This window comes from Maniola hyperantus, chromosome 22 (genome assembly GCF_902806685.2).
Source record: "Maniola hyperantus chromosome 22, iAphHyp1.2, whole genome shotgun sequence".
NCBI lineage: Eukaryota > Metazoa > Arthropoda > Insecta > Lepidoptera > Nymphalidae > Maniola > Maniola hyperantus.
The window spans coordinates 9,536,974-9,562,179 of NC_048557.2; the positions used below are offsets into that span (position 1 = coordinate 9,536,974).

The 25,206-nt window shown below is 37.4% G+C and overlaps 1 protein-coding gene across 1 annotated transcript; it reads right to left on the reverse strand.

Moving 5' to 3' along the window:
* Window positions 1-5,545: 5,545 nt before the first annotated feature.
* On the reverse strand, window positions 5,546-22,384 carry LOC117992950 (toll-interacting protein-like). Its single transcript, XM_034980683.2, has 8 exons — window positions 22,206-22,384; window positions 15,832-15,945; window positions 11,352-11,427; window positions 10,245-10,356; window positions 8,445-8,559; window positions 7,400-7,486; window positions 6,459-6,641; window positions 5,546-5,780 (listed from the first exon to the last, which is right to left on the reverse strand). The coding sequence occupies exons 1-8, from the start codon at window positions 22,251-22,253 to the stop codon at window positions 5,670-5,672; spliced, it is 846 nt and encodes a 281-aa protein (XP_034836574.1). The 5' UTR covers window positions 22,254-22,384; the 3' UTR covers window positions 5,546-5,669.
* Between the last annotated feature and the right edge of the window lie 2,822 nt (window positions 22,385-25,206).

The following is a 25,206-nucleotide window of genomic DNA, read 5'->3' on the forward strand; positions in this document are numbered from 1 at the left end:
TGAACGGACGACAACAGGCGAGTCACAGGGAGCCGCTGGATTGAGGTGCGCCGCCGCCGCCGCCAGACCGTGGCGTGTGGAAGTCCCCACTAGAGACCAGTGTCCAGCGGTGGGCGTCTATCAGTTGTTTATGATGAAGTATAGTTATATTATTTTATTTTATTTTTATTTTATTTTATTTAACAGGAAAACTTACAGCTAATATGAAAAAATTAATAGGTAAAAACAGAAGAAGATTAAAGCTAATGACAAGTTTTCACAGATAGAATACACATAATAACAAAAAAACTCGACTGGGGGAGAGAAAATTCAGGGAAAAGTAATAAAATGAAAAAAGTAAGAAAAAAAACGAGAAACGAGATCTGGCCAACGAATTATTCAACTGAGGTATGAGCGTTAAAGAATTCATTGGCCAGAGCTTTCCGAATAGTGGTACCAGTGATGCAGAATAGGTCCAAATTTTTGTCATTTTTACAAATTTTATTAAACGATGAGGCAGATCTAAGCATAAACGAGTTTCTACGAAAATTGGTATGCGTATGCGGTGTGTGAAAAACATTGAAAAGAAGCGAGGATGAGTATTGCTAGGGACTTTAAAGTGTAACTTCTCAAGAAGCGGCGCACAGTCAACTGAGTTATTTGCAATATTTATTAGATAGGAAATATCACTTATATATCTCCGAGTGGTCAGTGGTAATAGGTGCAACTGGGCACAAATGCCTTCGTAGCTTGTATTAGATTTGAGTTTAAATTTGTATTTGAGGAACCGAGTGAATTTTTTCTGGATTCTCTCAATACGTTGAATATATACTTCATACTGAGGGTTCCAAATTTGAGATGCATATTCAAGATTGCTCCTAACCAAGGCACAATAAAGAACTTTAATGGTTTTGAGTTTAGCGAAATCTTTAGACGATCGGATTAAGAATTATTATGTAGTTCACTTCCTTTATTCCCAGCAGTTCTGTTGATCAGCTGCTCGATTACGGTAAAATGACAAACATCTAATGTCACGATTGCAATCACCTTTAATTGGCCGACACTTGCTCACTATTAGCTATAATGCATTGTTGCAATAACAATACTATAAACTCAGCCAATCACAACAAATGCGATTATAACAATGATTGATGCGGAATCGACCTTGCAGTGGACAGAATTACTGGGAATAGTTTTTCTGGTATAGTTCTTGCATTTCACGAAGGCCACTGACTCATGGTTGTTTAAGTCGTATCAGTATACGTAAGGTACACAAAAGCAAAGAGTAAGGTATATAATCACTACGTTACAAAAGGTTTGACAGCGCTTGCACAGAGTACATGTGGCTCTACCGCGGTTGTTTGACAGCTACAATGTCACGATCGCAATCATCTCTGATTGGTTAATGCTCGCTCACTATTGGCCACAATGCATTGTTGCAACAAGAATCGCACAAATTCAGCCATTCAGAACAATTGAGATTGTAATAATGATTGATGCAGGTTTTAGACAATCGCCCTACTGAGCGCTTGCTTGCGACTGATTGGTCCGACATGCACGCACACTTACGCAATGACCATGTAAACGACGTTACCACAAGTAAAGTTCACTAGCCTTCGTGAATTGCATGAACTGTATTCGTATGGATGGATACCCACAAAATGAAACCACATTTGTACGATAAACAATAATTTATTTTTTACATTGTATAATAATAATTAGAAATAAATACAACAATGATAATAATAATTAATTACTTTTATTATTAAAAGCAAATCGTTGATGGCAAATGATTTGGCACAAATTAGCCGCGAAGCTTTTACAACATTTAGGTTTACATATTTTTTTTTAATAAAAAATTTCTGATTTGATCTCTTAGGGCGGTTACGCACTCATCCGATCATTCTGTGAAAATATGGTCCGAGGTAGTCATAGAACTATTTGTATGGTAGCTTATGACATAATTATGACGTAGATATTTTTTATCCGTATTTTCACGGATTCGAATCGGATGAGTGCGTGATCGATCTTAAACTGATTTAGTTAAATTTTGTAATGCACTTTTCCGCAACCGCATTTTTGGCTCTTGCCAAAAAGTGACAGCATATTTATAAGATTTTTGTATAGAGAAAAAATTGATGACAATTATTTGAAAAAGTCAAATTATTATATACAAATGCGTACCGTGGCGTACATTGTAACAAATTCAAATATTATTATACATAGATGCAATAAATAAAATACATTAAAATTAAAAACAATTATACTATATTTCATATTATAAAATATACAAAATGCCTAATTTCTAAAAGTCTATGAATACAACTGAATAGTATGTACATAATAAGAATGTTTCTTTTTTATTTTCTGAAATTAATTTTATATAGTGTTTTATAGTCTATTTTTTAATCGCGGAGACCAAAATGACGTTTCGTGTGTTGCCCGTTTTTTTTACAGCTATTTAATAGTGATGTGGTGCAATCGATACTTACCTACCGATAAAATATTTGAGATGTGTAGTGAGACAACCAAATGTGTTGAAAATTCAAATGAAATAAGCATGGGCTGATTCTCAATTTATGAGTTTTACATATTAATGAAAAATTTCTGAGGTGAATCATTTTTCTATATTTTGTTAGGTAGGACTTTAAGTCTTGTAAATAATATGTGATTAGTGCTTCTTTTTAATCTCGCAATTACACATTTTACTCGTTATGCAGGAAATATTATTTTATTAGCGACTTCAATCTGAACCGGAACCATGAGGACAACACTATGTTTTAGCGTTTAAACTACCGTGAGTGATTTCCATTCTAAATAATATCTGTCCCGGCTGGGTCCTTTTTCAAGGGAGTCCGAATGGGTTCGAAACTAGTCGGGCTAACGTCGACTAAACACGTGAGTACAGCCGGGACAGATATTATTTAGAACACTATGTTTGTTAAGCTGGTATCACTATTTTTAAGTTTGTCATTTCTAGCTGTCACTTTGGTCTCTGGTATTAACAAATAGACTATAGAGAAAATATGTGAATCGATGTTTTATGAGTTTTTCAATATTTTGAAGCGAATTGGAGAATATAAACTAGTTATACTATATTTTTTTCCGTTTATCAGTGCAACTTAAATACTTAAATTATGCTAATATATAGGTATTTATTTTTATTCAAGGTTGGTGATTCAAAATGGTTAACGTCCACTGAGATTTTTGGCTCTATCATTTGTATGGGAATACATAACAGAGAGAGCGCTATACTTCTATCTGCGGATAGGGTATATATAGTAAGGCCAGTCAAATGTAACAAAAGTGTCTAAGATAAAAACCGGGTATAACCAGTTAGTATCTTTTTATAAGAAAGGGCCATAATTTTATTTGTATTAAAGTGCTTGAATAAATTAAAATATTGATTAGAATATATTAAATAGTACCTTTTCTTAGACAATAATAATAATTCTAAGTGTTAATATTTTATAATTTATTTAATTGGTAAGTATAATGCGTAAAAAACTTGTTTTCGGGCGCCATTTTAACGTTTTGTGTCAATTGTCAAGTCAAAAGTACGATTTTAGTCCTTATTTTAACAGTACTTTAGACATGACAGTTGACCCGTAGAGCTAAAATGGCGCGTGAGAAGTCATTTTGTACGGACTAACTATATATAATTTCATTTGAAGTAAGTAGATGACATTACATAGAACACCTCGTGTTCAGAGTCGAATGCTTGTTTTGCGTGCATAACAATAATATTAGGTTAACTTGGATAAAATCGCAAAAAACGGGCTAAAATAGTAGTTTAATTTAATTTAAAATCAAACCCAACCCAATTATAATATTTTAAGTAGTTAATAGGGCCGATTCTCTTGTACACAATCTCTGAACTAAACTAAATTAACAGGTCTAAAAATATTGATAGGTATATATAATATAATATATATTATATAATATATATTATATATTATCTTATATAATTATATAAGTATTGGAAATAAATAAAATCTAGAGCTATCCTTTTCATAATGTTCGCTTGCGGAAAAGGATAGCACTAGATTTAGACCTGTTAATTTAGTTTAGAGATTGTGTACAAGAGAATCGGCCCAATAAGGCATAATATGTTTAATATTTAGTAACCTACAATGCAAGTAACATTTTGTCTCACCAATTAAAAAAATCACAGCTCCATACATAAAGTCAGAACAGCCATATACTATTTAAAAAAAAAATAGGCACCCTTAATTTTTTTTTAGTCTATTATACTTAAATAAAATCCAGATAGATTTTTAAAATTCATCTATATATATAAAAGGAAAAGGTGACTGACTGACTGATCTATTAACGCACAGCTCAAACTACTGGGCGGATCAGGCTGAAATTTGGCATGAAGATAGCTATTATGATGTAGGCATCCGCTAAGAAAGGATTTTTGAAAATTCAACCCCTATGGGGGTGAAATAGGGGTTTGAAATTTGTGTAGTCCACGCGGACGAAGTCGCGAGCATAAGCTAGTTATAAATAATGGATTAAAAAAAAATATTGGTCACTAGATGGAGTTGGGAATTGCGAATTTCATAACTTGAATCACGGTAACATAGAATGAACCATTTTTTTATATTTTCTAAGTCGTAGTTTTAGACTTATAGTCGAATTTTTAACATTTTTGACGTTTCCAGTGCCACCAGATTTTCATGAAAAATAAATAGCGCGAAAATATCACGGTATTGGTCGTGGCCTAACGCGCCATGTTTTGTACGCGCGAATTATGAGCGAAAAAGCAAGAGTCTCTGTTGTTCTTGTGTTTAAAATCTTCACGTCAAGCAATAAGGTATTTCATTGGTGTACATTCGGTTTTAGTCAGTTCAGTTTTTTTAGTATATCGGCAAAGGAATTTTGCCTATGCGAATTATAAAAGTGGTATAGTCAAACAAAGTGGTGGTACAAAATGAGTTTTCACGCGCCATTTTGATTCTATGTGTCAACTGTCATGTCAAAAGTACAGGGGCTCGATTGCGGTAGAATGACAGCTACAATGTCACGATCGCAATCACCTCTGATTAATTGACGCTCGCTCACTATTGGCTACAATGCGTTGTTGCAACAAGAATAGCACAAATTCAGCCAATCACAACAATTGAGATTGTGATAATGATTGAGAATTTAAGATTTTGACCGGCCAATCCGCTTTGTGTCTCCTTCAGGCCACTTCAGACTGGCAAAGTGCATTGTGCTGATGTGGCACTGAGAAAAGCCATATATTAAGAAAATAAGTTAAATCGTACTTTGACATGACAGTTGACCTGTGGCCCTACCGCGGTTGTTTGACAGCTACAATGTCACGATCGCAATCATCTCTGATTGGTTAATGCTCGCTCACTATTGGCCACAATGCATTGTTGCAACAAGAATCGCACAAATTCAGCCAATCAGAACAATTGAGATTGTAATAATGATTGATGCAGGTTTTAGACAACCGCCCCGCAGGTATTTATTCTGAGCAGTTGACAAATAAAGTTAAAATAGCGCGAAATAACTCATTCTGTACGCATTACAGTACTGTATTTTATTTTATAGATTGTGTATAACCAAATACGAGTAAATACCAATAAGACAGTGACTTTAGGCGTCAATATATCCCGTACGTAGGATCTCGTATATAATGACTTGGGGTATATTATGTAGAAGCAATCAAGTGGTGTCTACTCAGACATCTGCAGCAGGGAGTTGATGGTGGCGTCCTTGTTGCCGCGGTTGGCTTCCAGAACAGACTTGATCACCTCCTTGTCGATGCTGGGGAACATCTCTTCGATCTGAAAGGAGAGGTTTTCAATTTACTAAGATGGTACGGTATAGCAAGATTTAAATTTTTCATGTCCGAATAAAATAATGAAACAAATGGCATTATATACAATAATTATTATTGTATACTAGCTTATGCTAGCGACTTCGTCCGCGTTGACTACACAAGTTTCAAACCCCTATTTCACCACCTTAGGGGTTGAATTGTCAAAAATCCTTTCTAAGCAGATGCCTACGTTTCGTAGCTATCTGCATGCCAAATTTCAGCCCGATCCGTCCAGTAGTTTGAGCTGTGCGCTGATACATCAATCAGTCAGTCAGTCCGTCAGTAGTCACCTTTTGCTTTTATATATTTAGATATAATTTTTGAAAAGAGCAAACGTGGCCACTGTGCTGGTCCTACCTGGCGAAAGAATGGCCTGCGTGGGTATACAGGCATTGCTATATTCACAAGACCTCCTTACCAATACTGGGAGCCTGGTACTTTGGCATGCCTTGTGTCCTATTCGCTTGTCACCCGTACTAAGGCCTCCTTAGTATAGTTACCTCTGATATTCCTGAGTGCCTGGTAGTTTAGAGCTGGAAGGTTTTCTAAGGCACTGGAACTTTTCCCATGAAATTATTGAAACTATCTAAATGGACCTGGAAACTTCCTGCTGAACCTAGAAATGCCCTGCTGGATCATTTACCTGTTGCAGCTGCTCTGCAGTGACTGGCTGCACGGGCGCTGGCTGCTGCTGTTGCGGCACCTGCGGTTGCGGGTAGGGTTGCTGCATGGGCGCGGGGTATACGGGCATGGTTGCATAGCCGCCTAAGCCCACGTTGGGGACAACCAGCATTGGTGGGAACGTGGCCACCGCTGCTGGTCCCACCTGGCCAAACAAATAAATGCATTATGGATCTGACCATTAATTTTAGTTATAGTCTCTAAAAAATGACTCTTCACGCGCCATTTTAACTTTTTGTATCAAATTTCATGTGAAAAGTAAGATTTTAGCCCTTATTTCAAAGGTGAGGCCATACTTTTGACATGACAGTTGACCCATAGAGTTAAAATGACGCGTGACGAGTCATTTTTTAAGCATTACATGAGAGTTTCGAATAATCTAGGAAGAGTACAAGAAAAAATGTTGTCATTTTTAATAACTTTTAAAGTATTAATTAATTTGTGTAGCAGTGTAGTATTCATGTGTAGTGTGCGTGTGTGTGTGTTTGTGTGTATATGTATGTAGATTCTTTATTGCACCACAAAAACACAAATGACAGGTTTTTTTTTTAAATAGATATAGCGAGCAAATGAGTAGGCGGGTCACCTGATGTTAAGTGATTACCGCCGCCCATGAACATATGCAGCACCAGAGGAACCGCCGATGCGTTGCCGGCCTTTCAGGAATTTGTTGGTCCGCCCCTTGAATAACCCCATGTTGTAATCTAGTGGGAACACCGCCGATGGGAGTTGGTTCCACAGTTAGCACGTGCGTGGAAAGAAGGATCTGGCGCAGCGGACGGTCGAAGTGCACCAGACACCCAGGTGGTGAGGGTGGAAAGGTGAGGTTACAAAATGAAATCTAAAAAAGGAGGTACAATTAGATATTACTTTAATGCAACATTTTGAATTGAACCAACTTACCGAGTAGCTCAGAACGAGGTTAATCATGCCTTCGACACCGTCGCCCTGTTTACCGTTCAACGGGTACCAGTCTTCGTGAGTCTCTCCCTGGAAACAAAAGCACTTCAATACCAAAGGGTCTAGCACTCAGAACAAATACCTATAGAAGTAGCCCTATTGTGACTCTTACTGTTAGAACGAGATAGCTAAATGCATTTAGGCTCTTATTAGAACGTGACAGAATGATAATTTTTCGTCTTTATCACCGTGGCCACCTTCTCTGTTTGTCAAGATGTATTTTGTACGTGAGATCTTGACAAACAACGTTAAGTGAGGTTATGTTGACTCAAGTATTTTAAAGAAATAAAATTGATTTGTTTTGAAAATTGAATACAATTTTTCTTTTTGAAGTTATTTTGCAATAGTGGGTTGCGGTACCATAGACGAAGCGTACGTAGCGAAGGGAATAACATTTCACAAGCAAGTATCTCTGCTTGAGCGAGAGGGGCCACGCTAGTTGCATATCTGTAGGTATATATATCTGTGGTCTAGCAGGATAAGCTATATTACATACTTCAATGTAGAACTAGGAACATGTCGAGAAATGTTTTTTCCCCCCTCTTTTGTCGTGGTTTTTTTTTCAATTTTTAAGGAAAACAGTTAAAGCTACGACAAAACTGTCAAAGACCAATATCTTCTTCATTAAATTCTCTACAATAGTCTTGTCAGTCGACTTCAACATACATGCACGTGTAGAAACAAGTTATTTTTTACTTTGTAGTGGTTTTGGAAGTCAGTTTTTTTAATATTTATTTTTCGAAGTAGACTTACATTTTTGATAAGACCCGAGATTCACATGACCAGAAGTGTAATCAATGTTAGCGCTGGACCCAGACGACGGGGAAGACCTCGACAAAGCTGGATGACAGTCATATTGAACGATCTTAAAACAGCCCAAATTGACCCTATGACGACCCAAAATAGAAAAACTTGGAGAAATATGGCTAGGAGAGCCGACCCCAACTAACATGGGAAAATGCTAGGCATATATATGAAGTAGACTTACATTCAACACAGCCTGTGGTATGGTTATATGAGTCCACGCGATGAGTTCGTCCATAGTAAAGGAGCACTCGTCGAAAATCTCCAGGTAGATTGAGTTCACACCGGGAGGCAGCAAGCTGTAACAAAGAACCATGATGGCTGGCGCACTACTGAGCACGGGTTTCCTCTCAGAATCCCATATTATGAATGCCATTCCAGCACCTTGCGCGACCTCGCACCGGAAGACGCAGTGTTGGAAGACCCCCAACTAGGTGGACGGATGACATCAGACGAATCGCAGGGAGCCGCTGGACCGTGGCGTGTGGAAGTCCCTAAAAGAGACTTATGTCCAGTAGTGGACATCTATCACCATCTATCTATGGGATTATTAATGCGAAAGTGTGTTTATTTGTTGGTTTGTCCTTCAATCACGTCGCAACGGATTGACGTGATTCTTTGCACGGGTATAGATAAAGACTTGGAGAGTGACATAGGCTACTTTTATTTCCGGAAAATCAAAGAGTTCCCACGGGATTCTTAAAAACCTAATTCAACTCGGACGAAGCCATGGACATCATCCATACTAATCCATACTAATATTATAAATGCGAAAGTGTGTCTGTCTGTCTATCTGCTAGCTTTTCACGGTTCATCCGTTAAACCAATTTTGATGAATTTTGGTACAGAGATAGCTTGCATCCCAGGGAAGGACATAGGCTACTTTTGACTCCGGAAAATCAAAGCGTTCCCACGGGATTTTTAAAAAACCTAATTCCACGCGGATGTGGTCGCGGGCATCAGCTAGTCCATACTAATATTATAAATGCGATAGTGTGTCTGTCTGTCTGTCTGCTAGCTTTTCACGGCTCAACCGTTCAGCCGATTTTTACGAAATTTGGTACAGAGGTAGCTTGCAACCCGGGGAAGGACATAGGCTACTTTTTATCCCGGAAAATTTAAGAGTTCCCACGGGATTTTTAAAAAACCTAATTCCACGCGGATGTGGTCGCGGGCATCAGCTAGTTATAAATAAAGGCATTCACGTTAATCGGCGACGATCGAACAACTGCCTAAGTATTTAAGTGTCCCACAGTACGTCACATTTAACCTTATTAGTGCTACTAATTCAATTGTACATATTTCACGGAAAATGTTAGTATTTCATACTTTTTACGTAACAGACCTAAATAGCAAAGTTTTCCTTTCGTGACGAAGTATGCAGAGTCGTTAAACATATTTTTTGCGCATAATTTAATAAGAAAAGTTTTTTTAAATTATACTAAACCACAAAAGCTTGACACTACACCAGTAGGGCGATTGTCTAAAACCTGTATCAATCATTATTACAATCTCAATTGTTCTGATTGGCTGAATTTGTGCGATTCTTGTTGCAACAACGCATTGTAGCCAATAGTGAGCGAGCGTCAACCAATCAGAAATGATTGCGATCGTGACATTGTAGCTGTCATCCTCCCGCAATCGCGCAGCTGAGCATTGGGTTTCAGTTCCGTAAGGCCTGTAAGTGCAGCCGACAAAAATGACGTATGACCCAGTTCGCAAGTTTGTAATAGCCCTAGTATAGTTAAGTAGCTGATGCCCGAAACTTCGTTTGCGTGGATTAAGGTTTTTAAAAATCCTGTAGGAACTCTTTAGTTTCCCGGGATAAAAGTAGCCTATGTCACTTTCCAGGTCTTTAACTATACCCATGCAAAAAATCACCTCGATCCGTTGCGACGTGATTGAAGGACAAACCAACCAACCAACAAACAAACACTTTCGCATTTATAATATGGGTACGGATAATGTAAAACCCCAAACTTACCAATGTATAACCTTGTTCCATCGAGGCGTCTTCCCACCGCTGGGATCTGTGTGGGTCTCGTATATGCAGTGTCCCACTCGCAGGCGGACGTATGGGTCCATGCGGGTCAGACCTGTCACACAAAAATAGAAACTTTTAGAATGAAGAGGGATTTTCACAAGTAATTACATAGAGACAGTCAGCGAGTGCCAGACCTTCGATATTTTATAAAAGTGTAGTGGCAACCGGTGGCGTGCAACTCATAGAGGCATAAAAGCGCTGCTTACCCAAGAAATAGTTAACTCGGTTGAACTTGCTCAATGCTCATTATTCTTTGACTTGCTTACCTAACTACTGCTTACCCTGGCTTTAAACCCTATGCACGCCACTGGTGGCAACCCAACCCCCTGCCAGACTCCCTTAAACTTTTAAGTATTTGACAATGTACGGCGTAATATTTAATACTATTCCGTCTTCGGAATGTTGTCTTCAACATTAAAAAAAAACTCTTAACCACCACAGCTCTGTCATTGACATTAATTCTGACTCTTTATATAAGTTTCGGGAAAAGATCTTTGCATATTGGAAGTCTTGAGTAGGAAGTATTATCTTTAATCTTATTGATGTTTGTTTTTTATTTTGTCACATGTTTGTAAATGTTGTATTAACTTATAATTGGCGACTGCACTTAGTAAGTAATATTTTCAGAATTAAGTTTTTTTTTTAAATGTATTAGTGTAAGTAGCCGTTAGTTAATTTAATAAATAAAATAAAAAAAAACTACACCCCCTACTACTACCCCGTTCGCTTCGCTTCTTCGCTCTGGGCTGGTTTCCGCACTTAAACGTTTCCGTCTGTTGTGCGTGCATTGGCCCTCCCCGCTGAAGTCTTCACTCCAGCCATCCAAGCTCACTCCAGAAGCCGAGTAGACCGCCCAGGTTGCCGAGGGCTTCATGGAATGAGGTCGGGGAACCCAAATGGCGTTCGCGTTGTTCTGCTACGCTCGTGCACTCTAGGACCACGTGCGTCTACCCCGTTGAAACAATATTTAAGTTCTATACTTATTTCCTTATTTTTAAACTTCAGCGATTTTACAACTAATCAAGATCTCAATGAATGGATACATACCATAATTTTTGACCAGCTTGGCCTGTGCTATCGTGACGCTCAGCCTGGCTGTCAGAGGCGGGCCGGCGGCCGGCATCTAAATATATAAAAGGAAAAGGTGACTGACTGACTGACTGACTGACTGACTGACTGACTGACTGACTGATCTATCAACGCACAGCTCAAACTACTGGACGGATCGGGCTGAAATTTGGCATGCAGATAGCTATTATGACGTAGGCATCCGCTAAGAAAGGATTTTCGAAAATTCAATCCCTAAGGGGGTGAAATAGGGGTTTGAAATTTGTGTAGTCCACGCGGACGAAGTCGCGAGCATAAGCGTAGCTTTAGTTTTAAGTTTGCGTTATAATTATCACCACTATATTATCTTACAAATCTAACACTATACCAGACAATCAATAAGAGTAATTTATTACCTATTTTGAATAAATCATTTGACTTTGACTTTGATTTTGACTAAGCTAGTCTAATATAAAAACGATTTACATAAAATATGCATGAAAAAGTTAGGAAAAATTAGCCTCAACAATTTCGGTTTCTGTACAAAAATATTTTTATTTTTCACTAGCTTATGCTCGCGACTTCGTCCGCGTGGACTACACAAATTACAAACCCCTGTTTTACCCCCTTAGAGGTTGAATTTTCAAAAATCCTTTCTTAGCGGACGTCTACATCATAATAGCTGCATAGAATAGAATAGAATAGAATGTTTTTAGAATAGAATGTTTTTTTATTCATGTAAACTTTTTAAAAGTGCTTATGAATAGTCAGGTTTAATTTACCACTGGTTCGGAATGCCGTTCCTACCGAGAAGAACCAGCAAGAAACTCGGCGGTTGCTCTTTTTAATTTTTCAATTTACAATGTTATTATACCGTACTATACAATAGAGGTGTCAAATACAGGTTCATGTGTGTATCACAATATTATCACGTGTTACAGACAAATATTTAATAATTATTAACGTTACATTATTTTGTTACAAAAAAAAATTGCTTGAACCGTGAGGCGCAAGCAGAAAAATGGGTGCAATCGATTTTCGACCTTATTGACATACGTCAGAAAACAGCATTTTAGCAATCTATGAATTATACTGAGCAAGAATATGACAAAAAACAACTTTCTCATAACCGTCAATAAGGTCGAGATTTGCTTGCACCGATTTCACCATGAGGCGCAAGCAGATAAATGGGTGCAAGCGATTTCCGACCTTATTGACATAGGGAACAACATTTTAACAATCTATGAATGATACCTACTGAACAAGAATATGACAAAAAACAACTTTCTCATAACCGTCAATAAGGTCGAGAACTAAGTAGGGTATAGCTTGTATTTAACTCGATTGATTTAAATTTTAAATTTTACTCTTAATAGGCACCCAATCCATACCTTCACGACAGGTCGAAATGGCAATCGGGGAGGGAATGCCCCGCACACCCGCACGGCCCCTGTGCTAACCCAGTGCGGGCGAGCGAGGGTGACGTGCGGGTGTGCGGGGTGTCACCCCCGCCTCATACCCCGATTGCCATCTTAACCTGTCGCGGAATACAGTACCTAGTACCTACCTATGTATGTAAAAATAAAAACAAGTAGAACGATAAAGCAATGTCAAGTAGATACCTACAATACAATAGGTAGGTAAGTTTACCTAGTTACCTATAAAAAAATCTTTTTAGTAGGTAACTACTATATTTATTATCATACATTTCTACATATTTATTATCATACGAATTATAAAATGATGATGATGATTTCTAAAAAGAACAATACGACTTCACGTACCTAACCTATTACCTATAATACTTAAATGTATGATAATACCTACACTTTGAAAAACATTTTCTCATAAGATTTATAAAATGACGCAAGTATTTCCAAAAAGAACAAATCTACTATAATAGGTATTATTAACGCGCGACACAAATCTATCACAACACAAAAATGTACCTAATCTACATTATTTTGCCTAATCTACATTACAATTATTCGCATTAAATATTTATCGACACTCAAGTTCACAAATAAATAAAACTGCATTCAAAATTTATTACGAAACAAATAAAATGATAAAAATACTAGCCGCATACTCGTATCATCACAGTCAACATGTAACAGGCCAATACGAAAATTCGATGTAATAATTATTCACCGTCGAATCGCGACGATATTTGTATTCAGCTGTACCTACCTAATATATTTTATTCTAATATCGTCGCTCGGTCGCGCCGCGCGCGGCGTATCAAAGATCGAACGCCTGAGTTATTTTTTAGGAAGGATTTTCTCAAATTTTCACTACTTATTATATATTGTATTCAATTTTGTTTTAATCTAAAAACGAATATCTTGAATACATTTGTATATTTAATAAATTTATTAGGTACATTATTTTTTGACACCTCTACTATACAAGCCATTGCAGCCCCGTGCATTGCTGGAGCGAGTCAAATCCAAGCTTTTTTATCGTTTACATAGTCTGCGACTGTATAATATGCTTTTTTTAGGAGCATACTTTTAACACATTTTTTAAACTTGTGTAAAGGCAAGTCTAAAATTGCTTGTGGAATTTTATTATAAAATATTACACTCATTCCCACAAATGACTTTCCCACCTTCCAGAGGCGGAGCGCAGGAGTAGCGAGCTTATTTTTGTTTCTAGTTTGCCTATCATGGAGATCACTGATTTTTTTGTAACTGTGAATGTTTTGTCGTACAAAAATTATATTATTGTAAATATATTGGGAAGCTACTGTAAGAATACCTATTTCCTTAAATATCTCTCGTAGGGAATCGCGCGGTTTTAAATTATAAATTGCACGTATTGCCCTTTTTTGTCCATGCCAAATTTCAACCCGATCCGTCCAGTAGTTTGAGCTGTGCGTTGATAGATCAGTCAGTCAGTAACCTTTTCATTTTAAATATATAGACTACGCCCGCCCGCGACTTCGTCCGCGCAGATATAATGTTTAAAAAACGCAAAATTGTGTGTATGATTGTTACTCTTCCACGCAAAAACTACTGGACTTGGCTGAAATTTGGAATGGATCCCATCCATTTTTATCCCATGGTACCCGCGGGATCTATTTAACATATCGACGCGGACGAAGTCGCAAGCATCATCTAGTACAGTACGCGGCAGAAAGTAATGTACATCGGCCTTTATTTTTTTTATTTAGACATTGAAATATGTATGGTGCTAAATAACTAAGTATAGTTGTTAGTTAGTAATTTTTTATGTTTCCGTGTATTTTATTAGTTATGTTTAGTTATCATTAGTTTAGCTATCATTAGTTTAGTTATCATTAGTTTATGATTCCGTGGCGTCACCCGGTTCAGGGTACCAGCTGAAAATCAGCGCTGTATGTTCTTGTGCAACAAGGCATACAGCATAATGCTGAGCCGGGACCCTTTTTTCGGGTTGTGCCACACAATATGACAGTTTGTTCCGGCGCTTCTTTTGCTTGTTCTCAGGTGGAAAAAGCGCCGGAATAACGAGCTCTTAGCTTTAAGTTGTAATGTGTGGCACAATTGCATAAATAAACGTCTTTTCTTTCTTTCTTTCTTTTCTTTATAATGACATTTCGGCTTTGTAGAGTGTTGTCTCTGTCACTCATACCTATTTGAGGTTTTGTCGGTCTCAACGACAGAGACAATGCTCTACAAAACAGCTACTTCTTTCTAAAGGTTGATATACATTACTTTCTGCCGCGTACTGCAACCAGCTTATAATATAAGTATGGATAACAGATAAGTAGCTGCAAATGCTTGACTATAGTACGCGACAGGTCGAGATGGCACTAGGGGAGGTAGCACCCCGCACACCCGCACAGCCCCCGCGCTAACCAGGTGCGGGCGAGCGTGGGTACGTGCGGGTGTGCGGGGCGTCCCCATTCCTAATAGTCGCTAACTATAGGTATTTTTAAAATTTTGGTTGGTTCACATTATTCCAAAAAAGGTCAATAAATATAGCAAAAAATCATGTTATGTTTATTAATGTGTACACACCTGATGAAAAGTATAAAAAAGTCATTAATATAGATAAATACAGTGTCTTCATTATAATGCGATTTTTATTTCCTATCTGAACCTTGCCATATACCAACTATGTTCATAAAAGTTAGCATATCTATTAATGGATGACCAGTTTTCACTAACTTTATCAATTTTATCAGTAGATATAAAACAATGTTGTATATTAAGTAGGTAGTTTAATATTTTCCCTACAGTGATTATGGAGTGAGCTCTTCAATCTGACTGGAAAATCGTGCTATGTTCTATCTGAGTGTACCTACTAGTTTTATTGTAATGACAAAACAAAAACAGTTACGGCGATTACGCACTGCACTTCCGTCATCCGTGTTCTATCCGTCATCCGTGAGAATACCAGCGATTATCTACGACATATTATTGTCATAAGCTCCCATACAAAACAAAAAGGAACGGATATCTCTAGATTTAGTAATAACTAAAGTAATATTTACCGAAGCGCCACAAAGCTGCTGCTGAAGAGCTAGAGCTGCTTGGTAATCTGCATCAAGTGTGTCTGTCGTGCCGTCTGCTCTGAGGAATCCAGATGGCAAAGGCCCCAGCAGTACCTGGGTGTCAAAAGTTTTACTTCATACCAAATCAAAACAAACAAACCTAACTATCTGATTTATCTAAATATTTAAAACTAGCTTATGCTCGCGACTTCGTCCGCGTGGACTACACAAATTTCAAACCCCTATTTCACCCCCTTAGAAGTTGAATTTTCAAAAATCCTTTCTTAGCGGATGCCTACGTCATAATAACTATCTGCATACTAAATTTCAGCCCGATCCGTCCAGTAGTTTGAGCTGTTTGTTGATAGATCAGTCAGGTGAAATGGGCGTTTGAAATTTGTGTAGTCCATGCGGACGAAGTCGCGAGCATAAGCTAGTTTAACTATATAAATAAATAAATAAAAGTTAATTCAGCTCACAAAACATGAGAAACAAAATATATAAACCAAATGTTAAAAATTAAAAAATTAAAACTACGAGCTTGACAGTACTAAGAACAAAAATGATGTCTTGTTTGAGCTGAAAGGGATCAGCATGATGCTGCAGTATTTGACTACCGCAACTTAAGTATTAATAGAGCAAGTAAATTGAACCGCACTTTCCTTGAAGATACTCTAGATAAAGTAGCTTTCTAATGGTGAAAGAATTATTAAAATCCTTTTCGATTCTTTGCTTTACTTACATATGAAAGGTCATGTTTTATAATTTGCGTTCGCTACAACTTTTACACAGCAATGCACCATAAATGGCTTCTACACACCTTCAATACTAAATTTAAAACAGAAAACTAAAGAAAATCTCGTAATATTCGCAATAAATTACTATCACAGAGGTTTGCTGGGCACAAAATAAGATGTGCCCAACAAAAAAAAGCTAAAGTATGACAAAGACAAAAACTGTGTTTATATCTCTATCACTCTTCAGAGCTTTTCTATAGACCTAGCTTGCTCTAACATGGTATTATTATTTTAATGCCAAACTACCTTGATTCTTAATCTGAGAAACAAAGTGATCCTACAAGGGTTCCTATTATCCTTGTGAGGTACGGAAGCCTAAAAATAGGCTATTTGACTCATATCTAATTTCGTCCAATAAATGATTATTTATTATAGTATTTTGCTTAAGAAAACGAAATATATCAATAACAATTATTAAAAACGCAGGATGGATATATAAATCCAATTTTAAAAAATACAGTTTTTATTTTTATTTGAAACGCAGAAAACGCTGTCAGCCATGATGTGACGTCATTAAATATGTAAACAAAGAAATGTCATCCCTATGTCACACGTGGACTAACGTATTATCCATATATATAAAATTTAAAGTCCTCACTAACTTATATATCAACGCACAGCCTAAACATCTAAACAGCCTAATCCTAGATACATGAAATTTAGTGCGTGTGTTCTTTGTAGGTAAAGAGAAGGTATCCACTAGGAAAAGATTTTTTGAAATTCCACCCCTGAGTGGGTTAATGGGGGTTTGAAATTTATGAAGTCCACGCGGGTGAAGTCACCAGCATAAGCTAGTTTTTATATATTTCTAAAAACTCATAGTAAACGTAAAAAAATATCGTTTTCTCTTTATAAATTGAATAAGTTATCAAGTAAGACTTACAACAAAGTGATCTTTGCAAAAATAAATTTGGGTTGAAGTCGTTAGTCATATAGGATCCCTTTAAGCAAGTCTTCGCGTGTTACGTATATTTATTTCACTGGGCACTCTAATCCACAACTTTCCTGTGGTCTTTATCGATGCGTTTTTACATTCTCGGATGATACAATAACGATATTTACTATATTTTTCATGTAAACTAGTATAGAAGTCATGTTTATTAAACTTTGGGAGGTTATGCTGTTGTTTACAAATGCATGACGTCAGAGCACTATCTGTGCTCTTCAAATGGTTGTGCCCTCAAAAATCAAACCTTTTCAGTTTCAAATGAAGACCTTATGGAAATCCTTGTTGCACTACTAAACAATTGTATCCTGAAACCCAACAACAACATACCGAACAACGTGGCGGAAAAAATCGTTAAACTGACAGACATATTTAAATCTCAGAACGGCCCAGCCGATCCCAATCCTACAATGGAATATTAGAAGTATCAAAAATAAAAAACATGAATTAACTTCACTCTTTAAAAAATACCACATCGCCATCGCTGCCGTCTCGGAGACATGGTTGAGACAGGAATCCTCTTTCAGGATACCAGGCTTTGCCTGTCTCCGGGATGATAGGGGCGATGGATATGGTGGATGCGCTTTATTTATAAAAAAAAACTTTAACTTACTCTCAACTTACTTTGCCACAGCATTCACAGGAAATTAATGTGGTTGCTGCCAGAGTTGTAAATAAAACCATTGTTTCCATTTATATTCCCCACCCCAACCCTAATCTTGAAATTGAACTTTTATCTTTGCTCTCAGTACTTCCTTCCCCCCTGATAGTACTAGGGGATTTTAACTGTCATCACACTTCGTGGGGGTCATACTATTGTGACTCCTTTTCAAACTACTTAATAGATATTTTTGACAAGATTAATGTATGCTCCCTCAACGATGGATCCCCAACACAGAGTTTATCCCGGCCAAAACCCTCGGTCAGTCCCAGATCTCTCTCTCTGTTCTCCCAGTATCGCAAACACCATAACTTGGGAAGTCCTGAGCAATTCTTATGGTAGCGACCACTATCCAATCTTAATATACATGACTCACCACATATCCCCCAAGCCTGCCCCAAAACCTCTTTTAAAATACAGGATAAACAATGTTGACTGGAGCGCTTTTGCCGAGTCAGTAGATAGTTTCTTATCCCAACTGGAACCTGTAAATTTGGAAAACCTCTCAGAAAATTACAACCAATTCCAACAGGCGTTAGTGAATGCTGCAGACATTCACTTTCCAATTAAACAATATAAACAAAAATTTCTATCACCTCCTTGGTGGGATTCTGAATGTACATCTGCAGTGCAGCTGAGAGAGGAATCAGAATTGGAATACAATAGAAATATGACAATAGAAAATTTCATAGCCTTCCAGAGAAACTCTGCTAAAGTCAGAAGAATGCTTTCCAAAAAAAAACATAAAGGCTGGAAAGCCTTCTGTGACAGCTTGTCTCCCAGGTCCCCGTCTTCTCTGGTTTGGCGGAATATCAAAAGATTCAGAGGATCTAGGACTATAGATTCCCCTTCTAATGATCCATCTCCATGGTTACACGAATTCGAAACGAAATTAGCTCCACCCTTTGCTCCAGATCAGGATTATTTCCCATCAACTAGCATACCCCCCCCTTCACATAGATTAGAGCAACCCTTCTCCCTTGTAGAACTACAAATAGTACTAAAAGAGCTGAAGGATTCTACGCCTGGAGAAGATGGTATCCCCTACTCCTTTATAAAGAACCTAAACATCCTGGGTAAAACCTACTTTTTAAATATAGTAAATAATATATTTATATCGGGTAATATACCAGAACCCTGGAAAACTCAAGTTGTTTTACCAATCTTGAAACCGGGAAAGAATCCTTCAGAACCTACTTCATATCGCCCCATCGCCTTGTCATCCACCCTCTGTAAAATATTTGAACATATGGTAAAGAATAGATTAGAATGGTATGTAGAGAGCAAAGACATTTTGGGTAAAACTCAATTTGGATTCAGAAAAGGTAAGAGTACTATAGATAGTTTAAGCATGCTGTCTACTGATATACGTCTTGCTTTCGCGAATGGAGATTACCTGGTGGGCATCTTTCTAGATATTACCTCTGCCTATGATAGTGTTAATCTTCCACTACTCAGGCGCAAAATGCTTAATCTGAGTATCCCTGAGAGGATTGTGCACTTTGTTATGAATCTGTTCATGGCTAGATCTATCAAAATACGTATAAATGAAGAGCTCATGCCACCCAGAACTGTCTGGAAGGGTCTCCCACAAGGATCCGTACTTAGTCCTCTGTTGTATAATATTTATACGTATGATTTAGAGCTGGCGGTGAATAGCTTTTGTAATACACTGCAGTATGCAGATGACCTGGCATTATATATCTCAAGTAACTCAATCCGTGATGCAGCTGTTAACTTAAACTCTGCTATGTACTACCTTAGCATATGGCTTGAAGAACATGGACTAAGTCTCTCTCCTTCTAAAAGTAACGTTCTGATCTTCTCTAGAAAAAGAAGCATTCCGGATATAGAAATAAGATACGAAGAGCAGATTATCGAAGCAGTTCCGGCAGTAAAATTTCTGGGCGTTATACTAGATGCAAGGTTAACAGGAAAACAACACTTTAATTATGTAGCCCAAAAGTGTGAAAAAGGAGTTAACATAATGAGAGCTCTCTCTGGAGTGTGGTGGGGATCTCATCCATACTGCCAGAAACTTCTATATAATGCTATAGTTAGAAGCCACTTCGATTATGGCACCTTTATCTTTGAACCTTGCAACAAAGATGGTTTGGAAAGGCTAAATCTAATCCAAGCAAAATGCCTGCGGATAGTTCTGGGTGCCATGAAGTCTTCACCCAAAATAGCCCTGATGACAGAATGTGTGGACCCTCCTCTTGACCTAAGAAGGCAGTACTTATCAGATCGGTTTGTCTGTAAACTAATACAAGTGGAGTCGCACCCACTGATTCCACAGTTGAACTCAATGGCACAAAAGGTTAACACTGAAGAATACTGGGCACATAAAGACCCTCCTAGACTGGTAGAAAGCTACAGGAGATGTAAAGACTTACAACACCCAATAGCCCAGTCTCCTATATTCCCTATATTTAACTGTTCATTTGATGCTTTAATTTACAACCCCAATATACAACTTGACTTTGGCATTTGCAAAGACGAAGTTGAGGCAAACACAAAGTTAGGCCAAATTTTAGACCAAAACTGGCAGGGGTGGATTCTAGCTTTTACTGATGCCTCTAAATTAACAGAAAGTGATAGTGTTGGTTCAGCAGTATGGATTCCAAAGTACAATATTGCCCTTTTATTTAGAAGTCCTCCCCAAACATCAGTATTCACCGGGGAAGCTATTGCCATCCTTGAGGCATTAAAATATGTTAAGACTCACAGCTTAAATAAAGTTTTAATATTATCGGATTCAAAGAGCTGTTTGCAAGCAATATTGGGTAATATTTTCAAAAATAAAGTCCAGAATTTTCAAATTATTTTAAATATAAAAGAAACATTATACCATTGCCATAACAACGGTTTAGATATAGCTTTAGCATGGATACCAGGCCACAAAGGCATACAAGGAAATGAACAAGCTGATATGTGGGCTAAGCAAGCCATACAGTTAGGATCCCCAACATACAGCTGTATCTTCCCAAGAGACCTCATCCCTCTGGCTAAAACTTACATGCATAAGGACTGGAATGTAAGATGGAATACTACCCAATTAAACATAGCTAAACACTATAGATATATCCAGCCCAATATTCCCGGCAAACCCTGGTTTTTCAAATCCAAAAAACTAAATAAAAGGACAATATCCGTTCTATGTAGGCTACGATTAGGCCACATATGCTCCCCAGTGTTCTTAAATAAAATCAGGGTGAGAGATAGCTCGCTTTGTGAATGTGGTCTGGATGAGGGAACATTCGAGCACATATTTTTCAACTGTACTAACCACCCCATATCTTTGTACGAGTTTCTACCCCATAATATCCCTCGCCCAATTCATTTCCCTTATCTCCTCTCTTTTCCTAACCCTTCGATCCTAAGATGTCTATGCAATTATATTAATTTGTATGATATTAAATTATAATGTATCTCTAACATCAATGTTTAATGTTTTAACGGTCATGATATTATTAATTGTTATATTTCCTTTATGTTAAACTAAAATCATACTAATTGTCCAATGTATAAACTAACAACTTGTGTTGTCCTTGTGATGTCTAGGTCTAACAAAGGTTTATATACACTATAGTCTGTGGGATAGAAAGAAAAGTCTCTCATGAAAGGAATTCAAGAACCAAATTACAACGATGTTCTCTCCACTGAATTGACATTGGCGGAATTATTGCGGACAACAAAACCGCAGTACCTAGAGCCATAGACAAGAAAAGAAGAAGAAGAAAATTCTTTTTCGAGAATGTAGTAGAAAACAGCCTTGTAATAAAAAAACATGATATTTTTAAGGCAAATCTCTTTGTGAAAAACAAATAACCGGTTCAAAAACAGAGACACCTGCCTCATAATGTATTTATCAATAACCTGAAGATAAGAGAAGCGCAATAACATGAATCATTCAGTGAAATGGAAATCGTGGAAACATTTTATTTTTGTTGTGCAAATCTCTACTCACCCTGCGTCGTCTTTCGTCGTTCCTGTCGTTCGGCAAAGTTGAGGTCATAGTTGTAATTGCCCTTAGAATGTGAAACAGTGTTAAATATCAGCGGAATAGTAGAAAACACCACAGCAAAATACTATGTTTCTTTGAAATTCGCTTGAAATCGACTGCGAAATAGAAGCAAATTGCGAATTTTTCGGAAAAATAGAATTGTCATTTGTCATTGTCAGTTTGACATTGACAAATGAACATATTTTTTTTAATGACCATAATTAGATAATCTCCATAAACGTGACACTGGCGAAACACTCTGTGCCCAGCTGGCACAGCTAAAAGCCAATAATTGGGAATTGAATTGATTGAATAATTAGATAAGTCACATAAGGTCACATAGATATAAACTGTAAATATTTTAAATATGTTTGTAAATAAAATACAAATTGACCTTTAAAAAAAAAAAAAAATGACCATCGATATCTTAGAGTAGGTATTTAAATGATCGATATGTATACAGTGCGTAGATAGAGTAATAAAGCTAGATAAAGGAACGTTTGCTTTCTCATTCACACTAAGAAGAGAGCACAAATAAAGTTTGTGATTTATAGATTGTGATATATAAAAAAAAACCAGAAGGGACAAAAAATAGGTTAGCTACGTCTCTGTTTATCACATTAGTAACTTTATCTGTGCTCTCTTTTTAGTGTGAATGAGAAAGCAAATGTTCCATCTCTGATCAAACATAGGTACAATTATACATACTTACTTACGAGAACTAATGTTCCTGTATCTTCCTTTGTTACTCTATCTACGGTCTGTGATTACATTCACCCAAGTCTGTGGTAAGGTGGTGGTAAGTGGTTACTGGGTGGTTACTGGTTGCCGGTTGGTTTCTTGCTTTTGGTGCTTTGGTCAAACTGAAAAACCTCATGAAAAAAGAAAATCTATTCTCTATTGCATGATTGCAGCAATTTATTTCTAACTTGTTTCCAACAAACTACAAGGAGATTTCCAAATTCCAACTGAAATGGCAGATAAACAGAAAGTAGATCTTGGTCTTTTGGAGGAAGATGACGAATTCGAAGAATTCCCCACGGAACGTAAGTTTTTGGCTCTTTCTGTGAAACATTGTACTTACCTACCTGCATGAAAAACTTAAGTTTTACCTCTATCCTAAAATCACATTTTGTTTGCTATCAGATTGGGGCAACGAAGACGCTGATGATGCGGACGTTTCCGTGTGGGAAGACAATTGGGAGGACGATATTGTGCAGGATGATTTTAGTCAGCAGCTAAAGTTAGAATTGTTTTGTTTAACTGCTATAATAATATGTTCCCCAAAATAATTATACTCATTTAAAACTACTGTAAAACTTCATCTCTCTGTTTACAGTCTTGGTTGAATTCTCATACTCATGCTAATACTAAAGAGTGCAAGTTGACACACTGTTCTAACGTAAACAGTAACAGAAGTGTTGAGATTATTGTATTGAGTACAGTTTGGCTTGAACTAGGAAAAGGAATGCTCTATCATCGTTTTTATGCTAATGTAAATCAAATTTACATATTTTGTTATCTTACATGTTGGCTGATTTGTTTATCAATCACGCTGCAACAGATTGATGTGATTTTTAGGGTTCCGTACCTCAAAAGGAAAAACGGAACCCTTATAGGATCACTTTGTTGTCTGTCTGTCTGTCTGTCTGTCAAGAAGAAACCTACAGGGTACTTCCCGTTGACCTAGAATCATGAAATTTGGCAGTTAGGTAGATCTTATAGCTGACTGCTTTGGGGAAAAATCTTAAAACCGTGAATTTAGGGTTAGATCTCACAAAAAAAATTAAATTGTGGTCATGAACTAATAATTAGTATTTTCAACTTTCGAAGTGAGATACTTTATCAAATGGGGTATCATATGAAAGGTCTTCACTTGTAGATTCTAAAACAGACTTATTTATTTTTATGTATCATAGTTTTTGAATTATCTTGCAAAATGTCAAAAAAATATGTCTGTAGTACGGAACTCTCACTGACTCGCACTTGGCCGGTTTTTTTGCATAGATATAGTTTTTTTTTTAATAGATATAGTGAGCAAACGAGCAGGCGGGTCACCTCATGTAAGTGATTACCGCCGCCCATGAACATTTGCAGCACCAGAGGAGCCGCCGATGCGTTGCCGGCCTTTTAGGAATTTGTTGGTCCGCCCCTTGAATAACCCCATGTTGTAATCTATAGTTGAGGATAACATAACTTACTTTTAATCCCAGAAAATCATAGTTCTGACGGAATTCTTAAAAACCTGTATCCACAAAGCCAAAGTTGCGTCATCAGCTAGTTTTTATAACTTACTCGATGATGCCCGCGACTTCGTCCGCATGGACTTAGGTTTTTAAAAATCGCGTAGGAACTTTAAATTTCCGGGATCAAGCTCTTTCCGTGAGATGCATGTTATCTCTGTACCAAATTTCATCAAGATCGGTGAAACGGATGGGCCTTGAAAAGCTGCCAGACAGACAGAAACACCATTTTTAAAAATATATGCATGTCACCAATTTTATTGTGCACCAAATTTGAGAGTGATGGAGGAACCAAAATACTACCCATTGGTTCTTGTTTTCTTTCTTCTCTGTGGCTGTGCAGGTCCTTGAATTCCCTGTATCACTCCAAACATCTCAAATCCTTGTGATAGCTATCAATTACGTGCAGTTTCGTGCCAATGGCTGCTGCTGGTGGCAAGTGATGATGCCTAAGATGAAGCTCGCTTGCCTAGAAGATGCCTATTCACTCTTGACTTGAAGGTAGCCGTATTATAATTGGAGGAGAAAACTGATGCTGGAAGGGTGTTCCAAATCTTGGCGGTTCGAATTAGAAATGAAGTGGCAAATCACTTTGTATGTATCTGTGGAATTTCGACTATGTACGGGTGCAGAGTTGCAGACCTTGGCGATGCCTTGTGGTACGATAGTAGAAAGGTGCAATATCAGTTACACAGGAACATCACACTTTTACTTTCTTTTTC

Excerpts from the sequence above, each read along its gene's own strand:
- LOC117992950 (XM_034980683.2), bottom strand. The coding sequence starts at position 22,253 with ATGACCTCAACTTTGCCGAACGACAGGAACGACGAAAGACGACGCAGG. Across the intron at positions 15,946-22,205 it reads ACGACGAAAGACGACGCAGG|GTACTGCTGGGGCCTTTGCC; the intron begins GTGAGTAGAGAT and ends TTTGACACCCAG. Across the intron at positions 7,487-8,444 it reads TACCACAGGCTGTGTTGAAT|GGAGAGACTCACGAAGACTG; the intron begins GTAAGTCTACTT and ends TTTTGTTTCCAG.